Source organism: Cavia porcellus, unplaced genomic scaffold (assembly GCF_034190915.1).
Source record: "Cavia porcellus strain 051 isolate PalLab524CR breed Dunkin Hartley unplaced genomic scaffold, mCavPor4.1 scaffold_19, whole genome shotgun sequence".
NCBI classification, from domain to species: Eukaryota; Metazoa; Chordata; class Mammalia; order Rodentia; family Caviidae; genus Cavia; species Cavia porcellus.
The window spans coordinates 15,380,259-15,399,406 of record NW_026947502.1 but is presented as its reverse complement, the minus strand read 5'-3'; the positions used below and the strand labels follow the sequence as shown (position 1 = coordinate 15,399,406).

The 19,148-nt window shown below is 44.0% G+C and overlaps 1 protein-coding gene across 4 annotated transcripts; it reads right to left on the bottom strand.

The window, feature by feature from the left end:
* Nucleotides 1-11,991: 11,991 nt before the first annotated feature.
* Pttg1 (PTTG1 regulator of sister chromatid separation, securin) lies at nucleotides 11,992-18,994 on the bottom strand. 4 transcript variants are annotated; one of them, XM_005005153.4, is made up of 6 exons: nucleotides 18,886-18,994; nucleotides 18,516-18,650; nucleotides 17,893-18,074; nucleotides 16,332-16,425; nucleotides 13,006-13,161; nucleotides 11,992-12,125 (listed from the first exon to the last, which is right to left on the bottom strand). In XM_005005153.4, exons 2-6 carry the CDS (start codon nucleotides 18,604-18,606, stop codon nucleotides 12,049-12,051), a joined length of 600 nt encoding a protein of 199 aa, XP_005005210.1. In that variant the 5' UTR covers nucleotides 18,607-18,650; nucleotides 18,886-18,994; the 3' UTR covers nucleotides 11,992-12,048. The 4 variants fall into 4 exon arrangements, with proteins under 4 accessions (XP_005005210.1, XP_003473389.2, XP_013011509.1 ...); XM_003473341.5 differs by having other exon boundaries at nucleotides 17,893-18,071; XM_013156055.3 differs by having other exon boundaries at nucleotides 18,902-18,926.
* Nucleotides 18,995-19,148: the final 154 nt, after the last annotated feature.

Here is a 19,148-nt window from a genome sequence, read left to right as displayed (position 1 = left end):
ACGAACTTTAAGTGGCTGAGGCGGCAGCAATGCTGCGTGTCACTTCCAATGACCCCTCCACCTCGGCTTTATATAAAGAGGTCTCATAGCAAGCGCGAGGTCGTGAGTTCGATCCCTGGCTCAAAAATAAATAAATAGATATAAAGAAAGAAAGAAAAAGAGGTCTCAGTAATTGTCTTGAATGATTTTTTTAAAAGAAGCGTTACGATGCGGGGGCAACACTGGCCACACCTGGAGACCTCAGCCCTCCGCTTGCATTCATCTCAATTCATCTCAGCCTGGAGACCCAACTCCAAGAGGAGCGAGTAACTGAAAAGGCAGGACGCGCCCTCTAGTGGCACGGTTATGTTATCGCAGGAAAAACGTCCATTCCGGACCTGCAGAGCAGAGGGCTGCATGTAACTCTAAAGGGGAAAGACAAGCTCAGGAGTTAAACTGAGGCAGGAGACTGAGAGGCCTCAAGGAAGCCTTCGGGGATTTTCTGTCTAGTCAGTGGCTTGTCATGGATGCATTCTTTAACCTGACTTTTCCCAGCAGGAAATGACGGTTCAAGGTCAGCCCGTCAGTCAAGGGTGGAGCCTGGGAATTCTACCCAAAGGAACTGACTAGGAATCGGGGAATCTGTCCTGCTGAGCGGCAGCCCCTTCAGTGTAGGAGCTGTGACTTCTGCCATTTGATATCCACAGCAGGTGCATATCAGTTTACGTTTATAGTCAGGCGTGGTGGTGCATGCCTGTAAAGCCAGCACTCTGTAGGCTGAGGCAGGAAGATCACTGCAAGTTTAAGACCCACCTGGGCTACCAAGTGGACTCAAGGCCAGAATGAACAGCATAGTGAAATCCTGTCTCAAAAAGACAAGAAACAAAGAAAGAAAGATTGATTGATTTACAAAATGATTGCTTTGAACTCAATACTATTAATACAATACTTCTTTTGTCGTCCCCAGTAAGTTTATGAGGTCACCTAACTTACAGAGAAATTAAGTCTCAGAGAGGGTAAGTAACTTGCCTAAGACCACAGAGCCAGGATTTGAACCCAATCACATTAACCCCAGGGCCTGAGCTCTCTTCCACCAGACCAACAGGACTCTGCACCACTCTTAAAAGTTATTTAAAAACCGAGTGTGGTGGTGCACACCTATCATCCCAGCACTCAGGAGGCTGAGGCAGGAGGATCCTTGCACGTTTGAGACCAGCCTGGGCTACAAAGTGAGCTCAAGGCCAGCCTGAACTGCATAAAGAGACCCTGTCTCAAAAAGATCCAAAAAAATTATTCAAGATGGGAAAAAAGCACTTGTTTATAAGAATTACATCTATCAATATTAATAGAAATTAAAACTGAAGTTTTTAAATATTTGCTCATTGATTTAAAAGTCAGCAGCCTAAGCTTACTAATAATGTTAACACAATTTTATGAAAAATAACTTTTCTCAAACAAAATAACATTTAGCAAGAAGCCAAATATTGCTTTACATTTTTGCAGATCTCTTTAATGTGTGGTTTATGAGAAGACAGCTGGACATTTCATAGCTGCTTCTGCATTCAACCTGCTGTGACATCACACTTCAAGGAACTTCCAGAAAATAGCACTCTATGCTTGTAAAAGAATAAGAGTTATATAGAAAATAACATGCCAGTGGTATTGACCTCATGTCAAATCCATTAGAGATCCTGGACACCCTGGAGGACTCATTGCTGTAAAATAGATCCAGGTGTGATGGCACATGCCTATAATCCCAGCACTCGGGAGGCTGAGGCAGGAGGATCATTACAAGTTCAAGGCCAGCCTGAAGTGCACAGACCCTGTTTCAGAAAGACAAAAAAGAATGCATTGTCTAACGGATGAATGGAGTCACACTTTCCGGGGTATCGATGGATCCTGTGAATTCACCCATGTGGCTCCATACTCCCCCTACACTCTTGGTCTACTCCTGACAAATGCACATCTCCTAAGCCAGTTCTTTCTCCCCCATGCTCTGGTTACAGGCGTCAGGACACCAGGGTCACCTGGAGATGGAACCCTGAGGGGCACTGTCTTAACCCTAGAGGCCTCTTGCATTTACTAAAAGACTGTACGCTGTTGCTATTGTTCCATTTCTAGGGAAAAGAACTTCCGACAAATCTTCACCCAGTTTCCTCAGTCCCGAGAACTCCGTGCTCTGAAATGGTACCCTCATACATGTTTGATTAAAATCTATAAATGTGTCATCACTGGCAGCAGCCTGAGAGCCATATTTCACAGCTAGAGGGAGCCACGGCTCACCTGATGGCCATCTCTCTCCTGGTCACCGACTGTCACCTCGCCATGAGCAGCACGGGAAGGGATCCCCGATCCACCTGCCACCCCCAACCAAAGGGTGGCACAGTGTCCTCCTGGGTCTTCACTGCTGCTTCCTGACACTCCCACCCTCTGCCCTCCAGCTCTGGCCAGAATCTCAGGTCACCAGACAAAGCCAGCCAGGGTCTACTGCAACCCCCCGCGTCATCCTCTTCTTCCATGAATTTCTAGTCCTTGCTCACTGTCATCCTAACACTCACTCTGTTGTGGTCCGAGGAAAGGAAGGCGACCTTACCAGCCCCTAGAGTCCTGGGCGCAGGAATGGCGGGAAGATAAATCTCAGCCGTGTTTCAGCCACCCGGTGCTGGGTATTCCGTTATGGTGACTCAAACACCCTGATGTACTGTCCATGTCAGGACACTCGCCCCTCTATTTCTAAGCACAAGGCAGGACTGAAAAACAAGCTGTTGTCCTCCTCTAGTTACACGCAGAACACTCCACTTAATCTTTCCGGGAGGATGGAGGTCCCTGTCCTGCCTCCCATCTCTGGGTTAGTGTCCCTGGAGTTCCTGGTGGGCCGTCCTTAAAGGGCACTGATGCAAGTGTGCAGGAAACAGGCGAGCACTGCAGCCAGAGCTCGGGGAAGCAAGCCAACCCCAGGCAGCTCCTGCAGCAGGTGAAGGGGAGTAGGGGAGTGACCACTGCCAGGGACACGCCCTTTGCACCCCCCCCCACAGGGGTGTGTCCCACTGTGTGCGTGGAGAAGTGCCTCATCAGTGCCAGCCTCTGCTTACAGGAGGCCAAAAAGTGTCCTCCTCAGAAGGGGACAAATCTTCCTGGAGCCCACACACACAGGGACAAAGCCAGACCCCTTTGCTCTCTTCTTCCTGATGTAATTCGATTCTACAAAATGATGGCTTGTCTATTCGAGCTAGGAGTCAAGACTCAGGGATTACAGAGCTAAGACCCCTGGCAAGAGCTCGTGGCCCAGGTCACTGAGTACAGTACTTTCAAAAGCTAGCAGTGGGCTCCCTGAGAGATGCCAGCCTCATAAGCCTCCAGCACCAGGAGAGGAAGAGCCTAAGAAGTAACTGGAGTTGGTGCAATCTGTAGAGAAAAGCTGTGTCTGTCCACAGTAGGAGGCAGGAATGGCTCTCCATCCTGCCTTCAAAGGAAATGAAGACAAGCTCAGATCTTCCAAAGAGACCGTGTGAGGCAGTCTCTTGCCGCAGAGGTGCACCTCGTGAACTGCACAAACTGTGGGCCTACCCTGACAGAGCCAAGCACGGAGAGAGAGGATTGTTGGCCGGTGGGGACTTGGCTGAATTTAGACAAAACCATGCTCGCAGGGCAGATTTCTCAAGGTGGAATACATGCAGAGAAGGTCCAAAGAGGTGGGGTATACCTGGAAAATTTTCACCCCAGCCTGGTTCTCAAAGAGGACGGAAACATCCCTAGCAGGTATCAGCAGAGGGGCAGAAACTATGGATGGCTCCTCAGCCACACAATAGGAAGGGCCCACCAGAAAAGGCATAAGAGAAATTCATTGTTCTTGGAGATGTGTTAGCTTTCCGTGACTATAACAAAATTCCTGAGAAAAGCAATTTAACGGAGGACAGGTTTGTTTCGGCTCATGGTTTTAGAGCTTGCAGATCATGGCTTATTGGCTCAAGGGCTGTTAGGACTGTGGCAGGGTAGAATATCACATTGAAAGGATGTGACAGGGAAAAGCCACTCACCTTGTGGCAGCCAAGAGGCAGAAGGACAGCAAGAGAGCTGCGCTGGTGGCTTCCTCCGCCTTCCACCTTTGTTCCCTCTAAGACCCCTCCCTCTGGGTGGGTCTTCTCCCCTCACAAGCTCCCATGTAATTGGCTCTGAAAACCTCACAAGTATACCTGGACAAAACCGAAGTGTGATTTACTAATTTCCTAGGTCTCTCAAGCCAATGAAATTGACCATCAAGATTGACTGTCACGTGAGGGACAGGATCCTGAAACACAGTCCACGGAGACCTTCATACGAGGGGAGGTCACCAGCATTATTCAGAGCCTCAATCCCAAAACAAAGCCAAGACTTTCCCCATAACTGCTAGGAAGCTGTCAGGTGAGCAGAAACCCTTCTCCCTGCAGCTGTCTTCCTAAAGCAAGGCCCCGGGAAAGGCCCCATGGTGCAGAATGCACACGCTCTGGCCAGCTCTCACCTGAGCTTGGGGAGGATGAGAAAAACCTGAAGTGAATCTGAGCTTTAAGTTTTAAAATGAACAGAGCTAAGGTTTATATTTGCAACCAACTTTCATGGTAAAAATGTAACCTGAAGACCCTGAGACCTGCTGGGATGCTGTTAAGCATCACCTGACACCCAGCAGGGAAGAGAGGTCAACAAAACAGTATCGTAGCAATGACTGAACAAAGAAAACCAGCCCACACTTCCACCCCGAGGAGAGGGACCATTTCAAAAAGGAAGTTACCTCTGAGCTGAGTGTGCTGGCGGAAGCGGGAAGCTGACTTCCGCCGGAAGTCCAGGTGTGCTCTGCCCACGACTTCCGGTGGAAATTGGGAGGAAGGTACCATGCGGTAACGGGGTCTCTGGGAACCTGGGTGCCCGCTATGAATGACATGTTCACGCGTGTCATCAAATCTCCCAGCACCTGCCACACCCCAGCACGAGGACACGCCCATGAGCGGTGACTGCCCACGTCCCAGGGCAGCAGAAGGGACAGCCGTTCAAACCACAGGCTGAGCACGGGATTTACAATCGGCGCCCGCGAAATCAAGGTTCAGAATCCGCGGCCTCTTTCAGGATTTTTCCTTAGAATTCCTAAGTATTAATTGAGCGTGGAAAACCCCGCAGTTTCTCAGGAAGAGCAAAGACTATATCCTCCTCGAGCTTTTCTTTTGGTCGGGGGAGCAGGAGGTTTGCAAGCGGCCAAGCCCAGAGCATCACTCAGTTCTCCGTGTTTAGTTCCTGCTGTCACCAGCAGCACTGTTCCCCGTCATAACGGGTTGCTGGTTGCAGGTACCCACCTCAGCTCTTGCTTCTTAAAGCCTTAAGCTCTTTAAGATGCTGCCCAAGGCCCTGCACCTTCTAAAGTTTCTGGCAGTGCTCCTAAGTGCCAGAGGTTTAAGACTCTCCAGGAGAAGGTGAACTACTGTTCAGTATTTTTATTAAATTTAATTTGAATTATTTCAGTACTGTATGCAGTATTTTATTAAGTTACACAACTGTGGGAGACATCACATATTTAGGGTTTAAACTATAAAAATAGGCATTTATAGGCACTTTTCCCAATCACATCTGGAGTTCATGGTTTTTCACAATTTGCAGGTGATCTAGGAACATGACCCCTGAGGATTTTAGGGCTCCTCTGCAGTCACCCCTCTGTATCTTCAGGTTCCACACCCACATATTCAACCAAACACTGACCATTCTGGAAAAATAGTTACATCTGTACTAAAAATGTACAGACTTTTTCCCTTGTCCTTATTCCCTCTACAGCACAGTACAACAGCTGTTACAGTATGCAGGACTTACCACTGTGGTAGCTGTACGTCGTCTACAGATGACTTAGAGTGCAGATGTGTGAAGGTTGCAATGCAAAGACAAGACCATTTTCTATACCAGATCGGAGCATCGCTGGACTTTGGTTATCTGTAGAGCATCCCGGAAGCCGTTTTTCACTGCTGCTAAGGGTAACCTGAGGCAGGTGAAGCTGCAGTATCTGGTGCTAGTTGGGCAGGTGGGTGAGATATCAGGAAAGGCTTCCGCTGCCAGAGCTAACCGATGGGCATGATCCGGACCAGGCACTGTGCCTGTGCACTTGGGAACAGGAAGCCTGGGGCAGCTGGAAATTGGCGACAGTGTACATGGAACAAAGCAACACAGAAATACCAGACAAGGCCAGAGACAAGTTTGGAGTTTATCCAAGGCACAGTGAAAACCCACTGGAAAGCTTTAAACAGGAGACTATGACTACCTTTAAGGTGCCAGTCTAAAACCGAGGCATCTGTCAGTGAACGCACAGGCAGGGGACTGGCAGACATGCATATAACCGGTTAAAAAGCTTTGGTCATTGCAAAAGATGACAGCTTGCATGTAATAAGTGGAGAGAAATGAACAAGCTAGAAATATGAAATACAAGGCCTGGGTTTGGAAGGACCGCAGAAAGAGACAGGTGACCAGCATAGCTCTTGGGTTACAGGAGTCAATGCCATTTATTGAAGTAGAGACGGTTAGCACAGGGCAGAGTTGGCCAGGGGGAGGAACTCCACTTCAGACAATAGATTTGAGGTCACAGGTAAGCAGTGAGAGGAGTCTTGGGTTCAGGGGAGAGATTGGGTTAGATATATGAGCACACATATGGTACGTTAGACACAGCAGGTAAGAGCACACAGGCAGAGATGGTGGAGTATGAAAAAATACATAGAAGACTAAACTTTTACACTCTGGTGTGTGTGCAGTAGGGGTCTATAGCTGGGTAAGGATGTGGAGAAGAGGAAAATTTTCAGTGCGGCAGGAAAGGTTAGAGAGGATGCAACCAAAAAGGGGTGGGGAAGTCACTGACAGAGGTGCCTGGTAACGCAGAGGCCCGGCGTCCCACAGGAAAGAAAGCAGACTCAAGAAGCAGGAAGTCTGTGAGAAACAGCAGCAAGATGAGGGCTTTCCTGGTGGATTCCCGTACACTCTACTAGGGCAGAGGTCCAGAACCCAAGAGGCAGGCATGGGGAGAAAGGTGTTAGTCTATAACCTGAAGGTATAACTGAGATTGCATCTCTCTCCCGATGGAATGTCGACTAACAAGAAGTCATCCAGTAACAAATGCTGGCGGGGAGCCGGGCGTGGTGGCTCACACCTATAATCCCAGCACTCGGGAGGCCGAGGCAGGAGGATCGATGTGAGTTCGAGACTAGCCTGGGCTACAAAGGGAGCTCAAGGCCAGCCTGAACTGCATAGCAAGACCCTGTCTCAGAAAGAAAAATAAAAATGCTGGTGGGGCTGTGGGGAAAAGGGAAGCCTTCTCCACTGTTGGTGGGACTGTAAATTGGTACATATGGAAATCAGTGTGGAAATTTCTTAAAAGTGGTTTCTTTTGATCCAGCTCTTCCCCTTCTTGATATCTTCCCCAAAGGATCAAAATCATCATATCATACTGATATATACAAATCCATGTTTATAGTAGCACAATTTATAATAGCTAAATCTTGGAAACAGCCCAAATGCCCATCAACTGATGAATGGATAAGGAAGATGTGTTTTTATAGAGAATGGACTACTACTCTGCATTAAAAGGTAAGCCTGAGACATTTCTAAGAAAATGGATACACCGAGACCATACTTCTAACTGAAATCAGATGCACATGTGTAAATATGGCATTATTTCTTTGTACAAGAAACCAAAAGGGTAAAGACTAAAACGGTGACAGATGTTGGGAAGAAAATGTTCACTTTCCAGGCCTCCTTTCATCTTAGAAGGTTTTCTTCCTTTCATTAAATTCTCCCTACTCTTAACCTCCATTGTTCCTGAATTCAGTCCTCAATTTTAGAGAACATGAACTATTTCAGATATCTAGCAGTTTGAGAGCGTCCTTCCCCTATATAATTTGGAGATCTTCCACCAAGCTAACTGGATGGAGGTAAAAGTTTGCTTTTATTTCACAGATCCAAGTTTTTATGCTTCAAAATTTTGTCTTTGTCCATTGCTTATAATTGCTCATGCTTTCTTATATAACTTTGTTAAAATGATAAATTTAAATTTAAAACATGGAAAAGCTACAATGCTTCTTTAATGGGACATTTTATTCCTGTTTTGTATGTTACATTTGCACTAGTGCCTGAACTTAACAGTGTTCCTTGTTGGACAGCTATAATTTGTTTAGATAGCAGTGCTAGGGAAAGGAGTGCTTAGCGCTCCCCATTGTGGGTTTTGATATGAAATGCTATAAAATGATCTTCCTATGAAATCCAGTTTGTTTAGAAAATATACATGCCTACTGGTAAATCACAAGACCCCAACTCTCAATTAAAAGGCAGTAGGCCAGACGCAGTTCTCAAGACTTGGGAGAATTAGGAGACAGGTCTTCCTGGACAGACTGGCCCCGATCCTCCCCTACATTTCCTCTAGGGGAAATGTTAAGTCTGTTCTACCAGTTTCCTTTTTGGTCTGATCTTCCACTGGTGAGGAGACAACTTAGCTCTTGAGATTCCTCATCCTCACCTCTCTAGACTGAGAGTGAGGACTCATGAACAAGTGGTTTCAATAACTCACCATGAGCATAAGGACACTGGTTTGCTCTGATCTGATTTTTTAAACCACTTTGTACTTTTTTTTCTTTGAGGCTTGTAAGATTAGAGAACTCTGAACTGCCCCCAACTTTTTCCTCCTATCCAACAACTACATTAAGCCTGTAGAAGATGCACTGACTGCTGGCTGCTAAATGGGCTGGTCCCAGCCTCATGGCCAGAAACTAGAGTGAACCTCAGGGGATAATAAAGGTGCTGCTCACTGAGATTATCCACTATTCCGCCATAAAGCTACTGTGGGCTTGCTGGGATAAATCAACCCAGATCTGGACTCTAGTCCACCAGTGACAGCGGGGACTTTTTTCCTTATTTATCCTGTCTTTATGAGTGTGTACATGGTTTCTGGTCTTGTGATGGTTGTTTCTTCCATTTCGTTCTCTTTCTGTCTTCTATACCAGTTTCCCAAAGTTTGCATGATTTTTTCTTCCAGCCTTGCTTCTAATCTCTTCCTCTATTTTTCCCCCTAATCCCTTTCATATTTTCTCCTGAGGGTAAAATTGGCACATTGGGGGCTTGCCTACTGCATACAATTTTCTTGTTTTGGGTTGTTACATAACCATGATCTAGTTCATATGGTTAAAGGTGGCAAATTAATTATTACTTCAGTTTTCATTTTCTAGGCTGTGTTTGATGCTGTTATTGCTGATTGTACCACGTTAGCCAAAGTGACGAAATTGTTCTAACCAGCTGCTCTTCCTGGTATACCAAAACTGAGATTGCCTAAAGGTCACAGGAATCACTGTGAACCAGGGTCTGGGCCAAGCAGGCAGTTACTCTCCATTTCCAATAAATTGATGATGTAGGATCTTGCAACAGACTCAAAACCCCAAAACCAATTACTCCTGGAAAAAAACCTCTGAGAAATAGTTATTTCCCAAGTGTGCTAAATACTAGCAATAAAGCAACTCATAGGCAATTCACAAGCATCAACCCAGGAATTAAACAGAAAAAAAGAAAGAAAGAAAGAAAGAGAGAGAGAGAAAAGGAAAGAAAAAAAGAAAGAAAGAAAATATAATAGACAGACACTTAAACAAGATACAACCCCAGAACATTTGTTCACCAAAGGCAAATCCAAGGGCCAATGATGTGGAACAATCCAAAAGCCACCCACCTGGCCTTTCTGCAGTGGTAACAAAGCAGACAAATGAAGATCTAGAAAAAAAAAACAACAATTTCTCAGCTAACTAGAGAGATGGTGACCACAATGAAAACCATGCTTAGTGACTTCAAAGCAGATAAAAAAAAGAGCTTAATGATAGAAACCCTGAATGTCCAACATAGGAAAGAAATGGAATCTAGACAACAGATTCAAGCAGATATCCAGGAGACTAAAAATTCCACTGAGGGCTGGGGATTTAGCTCAGTGGTGTAAGCACCTGCTTGGCAAGCTTGTCATGAGTTTGATCCCTGGTACAAAAAAAAAAAAAAAAATTCCACTGAAAGTATGCAAAGCAGAATGAGAAAATGTGAGGACAGATTCTCAGATATAAAAGGCAGGCTTGTAGCTAGCAATCAGGAAAAGAAAAATTTCTCAATAATAGCAAGAGACCACGAGAAATCAATCTAGCAGCTGCTAGATGATGCAAAGACGAATAAGATTGGCTGAAGTCAATGAAAAAGCAAGAGATAGCACAAATGATTTTTTTTTAAACTATTTACAGACATCATGGCAGAACACTCCCCTGGCCCAGAAAAATAATTTGACATATTGATAAGTGAAACAAAGAGAATTCCAATTAGCCATGATCCAAAGAAGTTCTATAGCAAAGCGTATCATAGCTATATCATAGTCAAGATTATAGAAATTCAACCCAAGAATATTAAAAGCTGTTAAAGAAACAAAACACGTATAAAGGAAAGACCATCAGAATCACAGCAGACTTCTTAACACAAACCCTCAAGCCAAGGAGTGCTTGAAGTATTTCAAGCCCTAAAAAAATAAATAAATAAATAACCTCCAATTCAGACCGATGTACCCAACAAAACTACCTTTCAAAACTGATAGAGAAATAAGATACTTCCATGACAAAGAACATTTAAAGAAATTCATGAACACCAAACCATCATTCCAAAACATTCTGAAGGACATTCTAGAGATAACAAAGGCTACAATTCCATGAATCCCAACAGAATGAATCCACCACACAAGGGAAACATAATGGGTCAAGAAGCAAAATCCAACAATATGCTGCATACCAGAAACACATTTAATCCAAAAAGAAACTCAGACTGAAAGTCAAAGGATGGAAAATAATACTCCATGTGACAGGAACCCAGAAAAGTCCAACGCAGCTATTGTATCTGCAGACAAAGTGGATTTCAAGCAAAGACTGAGTAAAGAAAGACAAAAAGTTCACTACACCCTTGTAAAAGGAACAATCCAACAGGAAGAGATAATCACTAAGAAACCTAGAGTCTGATTATATCGTATCTCGAATCCACTGAGACCTCCAGCCCTTTGCCTGTGCCTGCATTGTGTGGGATGCAGACCCTCACAGGGCCACTCTCAGATCATGCCAATACTGCCTTTTTCAGAACACATCCTACAAAGAATGATAAAAGTTCACATTATCACTGACTGCTTCATCTTCTCCTCCTCAGTCACCTCTGTGCATGCCTCTTACCACCCGTCTGCACCCGAGAAATGCCTTTATTCTCTATCCTGGAAGAAATGGATTTGATACTTGTGGTTCCTCTCTCTCAGGACTGGCACCTTATAAATAAAACCTTCTGCAAAATACATCAATTCAGTGAGCAAAATACATCAATTCAGAAGCATACTGTGTGGTGGGCAAAATAGAGCTTGGTCAGCAACAAAATAGCACGCCTTAAGCAAATCAACGAGCTTCTGAGTGTTCTGAGTCACTGTCTTCATCTAAAAAAAAAGTCACAGGCACTAAACAGTAATGCTTATAAAGTACTAATGACCAACACGAGATAAAGCACTGAATATATTTCCTAAAGACAGTGCCAGATTAGTAAATTATCTGTAGTGATCTCCAAATACCTAACTGAAGATCTCAGAGAGGTTGAGTTCTCAGAAGATTTAGAGCCTTTCCAATTCTGATTACAGAATACTAAGTACTAAACTCATTAGGAACTCAACAGAACCAGCAATAAAAAAGCCTCACAATAAATACTTAATGAGCTACAAGTGGGTCCTCTAATTAAACAATCTAATAACTGTCACTAGTTAATGGCACAAAGAGATAATAAGTACATAGTAAAGGGTACACTCTTCGGGGCAAACAGTGGCAGCTTCCAAAGTAAGCTGTTAAACTGTGGAATTTTAAAGTAAGTTTTTACAAACCCTCACTGTCACAGTACAGACTCTGATCTGTTAAACACTTCAGCTAATTTTCATACTGCTTTAAATAAATTCCAAGGAACCCCAACCACAATATTAGGAACAGTCCGTTAAACAGAAATGCTTTATTTATACAAATTCACACAAACTACAAGCCACTAAGAAATTTAAATATCTATGTCATAACAAGCAGGTGGTAATTCAACATCCAGGATGGGAAAAACGCTGGAAGACTGCAACGGATCTGGAAAAAGAGAGATTTCTTATTACACTCCTGCAAACCTGAGTCATTGTCTATAACAATGCAGACATTAGCTTTTAACCGTAAGTTCACATTTTTCCTCTGTCTAATGAATCCTAACCCCCAACCGCTTTTCACACTTCTGAAAACACAGCTGTGGTCCCAGGACTGAACTGTATCAGGAAGTCTTAGAAGAAGTATCTAAACCTCTAAGAACCAATAGTGTCATTAACCAATTGGAAGCACGCTGATGAACTTCTTGGGGCTGGAGGGGGCATACTGAGTTTTATTCGTACTACTGGGATTGCATCCAAAGCTCTGCACTGAGCTAAATTTCCAGACCTTTCACTGTTTGAGTCAGAGTCATGCGAAGTGGTCCGCGTTGGTGTCAGACTTGTAACCCTCCTGACTCAGCCCCTTGAGTGGCTGGGATTACAAAAGTATTCATTGTCCAGCTGATGATGGCTTTTAATCATCAAAGACCTCAAAGTGCTGGCAAGGTGGACTATCATTCTATGCTACAGCACAAATATCCTGAGCCTCTACTACTGTGGATATATGGGAACTTGGAGCTCACATTCTATGCAAGCTGACCATACACTTCAATTTAAGGCCTAAGAAATTGTATGTTACGTTTAGTCTCTTCTTGTTACATTCTACTTAACTCTGAGCAGATCTCAGAATCACTTTACCAAGAAAGGCCTTTGGTACTAAAACCCAGTACCAACCAAAGTTCTTATTCCTCTGAAACTTCTTTCCCATATTTCAAAGGAAGAAATTCCTCCGAGGCTAACCTTCCCCACTCAGCTCCATCCCCACAGCACCAGGCAGCGCAGTGCTGGGAAGCAGGCAGTCTGCAGCCCTCACCAGGCCTGTTCCTTACCAGGTCCCCACGGGGAAGGCATCTTCACCGGGGAAGGGGGGCCCAGCTGCAGGAGCCTCTCCAGCCCCCTCTCCTCCTCCAGGACCATGAGAGGCACCCCGCTCAAGGGCAGCTGTGCGATCTGATGCTCCTCAGGCAGGTCGAAGCTCTCAAAATCTACCACAGAGGGATAACATCTTGTCAGGACAATGGTTCCTGGCAGGGTCAGCAGGTCTGAAACCCTTTGGAGAATCCAAGTAGCATTATTTGTTTTTGTGGTACCCAGGACCTTCACCCTGAGCTACATCACCTATTCTTTTTTTTTAATTTTTGAGACAAGGTCTCACTAAGTCACTCAGGTGTCCAGGCTCGGTTCAAACTTTTCATCCTCCTGCCTCAGCCTCCCCAAGTGCACAAATTATAGGCTGTGCCACCATACCTGGCTTCTTAATAATCGTAATACATTTTTCCATCATGTTGACATCAGCAACGATACAAAAACAATGGTGGAGAGAACTGCTGTGCCTTAACACAAATCAAGGCAATAGCAATGACCAAGACCAATAAGCAGTTCCTCCACTCTTCAGTGTTCACTGGTAGTAAGAAATAAATAAATGGCAATGTCACTTTATCATACACTGTAACAAGTAGACTCTCAGTGATAAAAGCAGCATGCCATAAACCAGAAAGCACCCTTCTGCTGCTTACCACAGAATAATAATCATCTCAAAGAAAAAGGGTTCAGGTAATTATCTGAGCTGTGAGATTTTATTAGAATTTTCTCCCAGGAACAGTTTTCATTTGAAAGGACAGCGGAAAGATAAGCTATGGCCGCACAGATGTGGGTATCTGTCAGTTTCACAAAGGAATAAAGTCTATCATTTCAAAGAAAACCAATTCTTTGCTGCCAATGAGAATTAAAGTGCTGCAAAATATTAAGAATTATGGAAAACAGGGATAACTTGACCCGAGTTTGAAAAACTTATCTTGCAATCACTAGCTCAAACTTCTCTGACGAGATCAGGCGTGATGAAGTTACCTAAGGATAAGTTTCCACATTTGGACATCTAGATCTCCACTATTTCTAAGTGATCAACACAGGATAAATTCAAGGATAAAACACAGTTCAAATGCATAACAGACCAAAGGATTTTACTATCAGAAAACATAATGTTCATTCATATGATTTCAGATTCCACGCTACAAATGTTTATACGTGGCTGCTTGTTGAGTTTTAGTGTCGTACCAAAGAAAACTCCCACTCAGAAAAAACTAAATACCGCCCCCCTTTCCTAACTGCACATCTGCATGAGTGCAAGGCATCTTCCCTACTTGCTTCAACCAAACCAGATGTAACACAGAGAACATATTTTTGACAAGAACCCAGTTGTCTTACATTTGGCCAAATAAAGCAAATTTTCAAATATACCAGGTAAGGTAAGGACATAAAGATAAAGTAAATGTTTACAGTGGTTTTGAGGCAGAGTCTCACTATGTAGTTCTGACTGGCCTTGAACTTGCACCAATCCTCCTGCCTCAGCCTCCCAAATGCTGGGATTACAGCGTTTGCCACCAGTTTGGGTACATGTTTCAATTTTTTAAAATTTATTACAGTAAAAGACACATTGCCAAGAATGATAGGATAAGTATATTCAAAGCAAGGGGAATATTTTGAGTATTCCAAGGGGGACTGATGGTTATCTTTTACTATAACAATTTTTAAATTTAAATGCTCACAGTACCTTTTTATCACATCTTGTAAACCATCCCATTCTTCCTATCACTGATACTTTTGGTTCAGAAAAGTTATTTTTCATAAGAAAAAAAAATTATTTATATTAACATTGAACTTATTATTTAAGGAATATTCTTAGAATTTCTCAATTTTAATTTCTAATTCAGGAGAAATAAACAGAACAGAACAATTCAGGAGAAATAAACAGCAAAAACTCTTTGGGGGGGCTGGGCTGGGGATTTAGCTTAGCGGCATAAGCGCCTGCCTTGCAAGCAGGCAGTCGTGAGTTCAATCCCTGGTACCGGTAAAAACGAAAAAGACAAAAAAAAAAAAAAAAAAAAAAAAACTCTTTGGGGTCTTTAATAATTTTTTAAGAGTATAAAAGTGTCCCCAGATCAAAAAATGTCAGAAATACTGCAAGATTATTAACTGTTTAAAGCATAGGTACCTTAATTTTTAGGATTTAAAACAACTGATTTGCCTTGATAGTAACAAAAGCACGATTTAAATATGTTTTGAGCCAGGTGTAGTTGCCTGTAATCCCAGCATTCAGGAGGTAAGAGGTTCACCATGAGTTGGAGGCCAGTCGAGGATACACAATGAATTCAGACCAGCTGGAACTGCAGAGTGAGACCCTCTCTCAAAAAAGAATACAGTATGATTTGAGTGTTTCTCTTTTAAAGCATCTTTGTCCTTCAAAGTCAAGGTACTCTAAAACCCAGAATTATTCTATTCTTTTCAAGCCTAAGAAAGCCCAGAAACCAAAGAGAAATTGAACAATATGTGACTACACGACCTAAAAGCCACTGATTTTATAAAGGAGACCATATCCTTCAAAAGACGCCCACACTGAGGCTTATTCAGTGACAGTCCATACTCCTCTCCCTTTGCAAAGCTTTTGAGGACAGGAACGGCGGAGTTCCACACTTTTCATCCCCTCCTGACCTCACTGGATAACTTACAAACGATTCCACCTGAACAAGCACAAGGTGTGAGCCAAAAATATAACCATTTACATTTCTTAAATTTTATTACTCATAACCATTATACCTCACCCCCCCAGGTGCTCCCCCCGCCCCTCACTTCATTTATTCAGTCTTTCTTGCCACCCTCTTTCTGAAGCAGTTCTGCAAGTATTCTTCCCTGACTTTTCACAGCTACCTGAATGTCTGAAGCAATTTAAAAGGTTTCCGGCAACACAGTGTGTCCTCCTCCAGCTCATTCGTCAGACTTTGTGCCGTGCTACTTCTGGCTCTTCCCCAAACTCAAAATGACCCCGAAAGGTAAGCATTTGAGTCAGTTCTGGACACCACAGCCAAGACAGCACAACTAAAGACGCGGAAGGGGGCTTCCAAACTGCTTCACAAAGTGCCAAGAAAGATTGGATAAATGTGTTTAAATCATTTTAAAGCATAGTGATAGCAATGTGTCTTTTACTATCAGCTTTTGTTAATTTTTAAAATTCACTGTATTTTCTGATCATACTGGGTACAGTCAACGAGACAGTCTCACTGTAGTTTGGGGTTATATAGTATATTCAAGAAGCAGCTGAGCTGAATTCCACAAGACACTAGAGGTCAAAAGCGTATTTTGCTATATCAAAAGATACTACCTAGAGGATTGAAGGGAAAGAATTTTTCTATTTCTGGATAGGCATCATCAGAGGCAGGAACAGAGCTTTGTGTTTTAACAGTCTTCTCAGTCACCTAGAACATCCAAGAAAATACAGATCAGTGAGAATCGCAGCTTCATCAAATGAAAACAATACACTGCAGGTCCCCTTCCAACACACAGTACCTTCACCATGAATTAAAATTTTTCAATTTTATATCGTCCTCTAAGAAGCCATAATTCTTAGTTCTCAAGATTATACTTAAAAATTCATATATAAAATAAACGGATTTCTAGTAGTTTGGCTCAAAATGCAAGTCAGAAACTTAAGTATTAGCACCTGTCAGCCTGCATTATCAAGAATGGTAAACATGGGGACTGGGGATTTAGCTCAGCAGCGTAAGCACCTGCCTTGCAAGCAGGCGGTCGTGAGTTCGATCCCTGGTACCGATAAAAAAATGAAAAAGACAAAAAAAAAAAAAAAAAAAAAAAAGAATGGTGAACAGAGTTCATTCAGAGCTAATCAATTCAATTGTTCGAACCTAACAGATGAGTAAGTGGACATGAGTTGCCCAGAATAGTAGCTAATCCTCAAAGCCATTTTTGGTTTATAGAAGTGTGAATTTTCCACCTGTACTACCTTAATTTCTGTATTTGCTTGGTTAGCATTAACAAGTTTGTGTTCCTCAGAGTTAAGAAGCAACTAAAGACATTCAGGGACTTCTGATCCATTGTCATAGGCCAAAACGAAGCCCAAAGAGTCTTGGATTCCTCTTGCTTCCCTCATGCATACTTAAGAGGAAATCTCAAGCAGTTTCCCACAACATGGGAAACTGAAGTGTTTCCAGGCAACATCTTCATTTTTCCCATATCGTTCTAACATCTGTATTTAACATTTTTCTTTAATTCCATTCACTTTTTACCAAATACATCCTGTCCTATGCTGTGCTACATAAAAGACAGGGGTTTGACGTACAGTTAATCAATATACGCTAAACAAAATACTCAAGGTGTTAACCATAGGCTAATGTCTTTACCTGGGATACACAGACCTGTAACTGACTACACTAACAGAAAGGAGGATGCTAGCAAACTGTCATTAACAAGCTCCCCACTTTCTGTGCAAGGAAGGGGAGGAGGTGGTGCCTCAATAATATCAGCAGCACAAACTCTTGCAGTCATCCTTTCTTGGGATTTTACTTATTCGTAAACAGATACAACCCACCAATCTGCTTTTAGGTTCTAGTTAAGGGCAGGTGAGGCAAAATTAAACATTAACTACTTCCAAAATTTCCAATCTTGAGTTACAGAAAAGACCGAATACAATTCTCTGCCCACCTTTGTTTACTAACACCCATTTCCCTTTAACTCAAGGAGTACAGTCAGGCAAGACACCAATAATGATTTTTAAATGAGTCAAAAAGCACAGCCAGGCTTGGTAGCACAAGCCTATAATCTCAGCACTGGGAGGCTGAGGCAGGAGTGAGAGATCCCGTCTCAAAAGACCAAAAAAAGTCACAATGCTGAAGTGTTTAAACAGTGTCTTCATAGCCAACACTTACCTTTTTGGCAGAGAAGTTTGGTTTTTGTCCGAGTGGTCCATTATTCTTCACTGATTTTTCTGTAGCTCTGTTGACTGTTCCCAAAGCCTTTCTGCCAGTTTTAGGTAAGGCTTGTGGAGCATTGAACATTTTACCAACGTGCGGCGTTGAAACCTGTAATCTCCCATCTAAGGCCTTGACTGCTGAGGAAACAGTAGGACTCTGAGAACATTAGGCCAGTCCACAGCTCTGCAACTCAAATGCTATCTGTGCGCATGAACTTCACCTAACCTCACCCCCAAACCTGACCCGCTGCAGTAAAGTAGTTCACTACTTTTTTTTTTCTTTTTGTCTTTTTCAGAGTCTCACTATGCAGTTTAGGCTGGCCTTGAGCTCACTTTCTAGCCCAGGCTAGTCTGGAACTCGCAGCGATCCTCCTGCCTCATCCTCCCGAATGTTGGATTACAGACGTGCCCCACCTCACACAGCCAGTTCACCACTTTAAAGCACCTCATTAACACACTGAGCGTGCAAAGATAAACCTGACTCTGTCTTCAAAAATGCACCAAATATTGGCCAGGCTCCAAGCCACGCCCGCGATTCATCCACAACCGCGTGGATCCGTTTGCAGGCCGCGCACTCACCAGGCCGGGACCCCAGCTTCAGCCCATCCTTAGGGGCCCCACGGGCGCCTAGTTCTCCGTTTTCCTTATCGACAAAGATCCGAGTCGCCATCCTGGACTGCACCGCGGGAAGGGAGTGTAAATCAGACACCGGGGCTGGGGAAGAGGAGAGAAGCTACAGCACAGACCGAACTTTCCACGCCACGGGCAGCCACACAAACCCGCACCCTGAGCCCACAGCGTACAGAGCTCAACCTGACTCTGCAGCGACCCCGCCAGTCAGAGCTCCAAGGCCCGGCAGAGCAGGCAGGAGGGCAGAGCTGGCACCCCGCGGCTCTGAGCCGGGACTACGGAGAAGCCCGAACCCCACCACACCGCGCTCCCCGCCCACCCGCGCGACCCGCAACTTCAACCGCCAGGTCCAACAGCCAGACTCAACCAGACGCTGGGTCCAGCGACGCCGCCGCCGAGGTTTAAGCCACAACTAAGGAGCCGATTGGTGCACCCGTGGGCGGAGTCTAAGAGAAGGACCAATGAGAAGAAGCGAAACCGTCAGTGCCCGCCCATGAATCTCTCTTGGGAAGTTTGGGCCTGGGAGAAAAAAATTGGATTGTTTTTGTTTGAATTGTGTGGGGGGCGGTGAATCTTCATGCT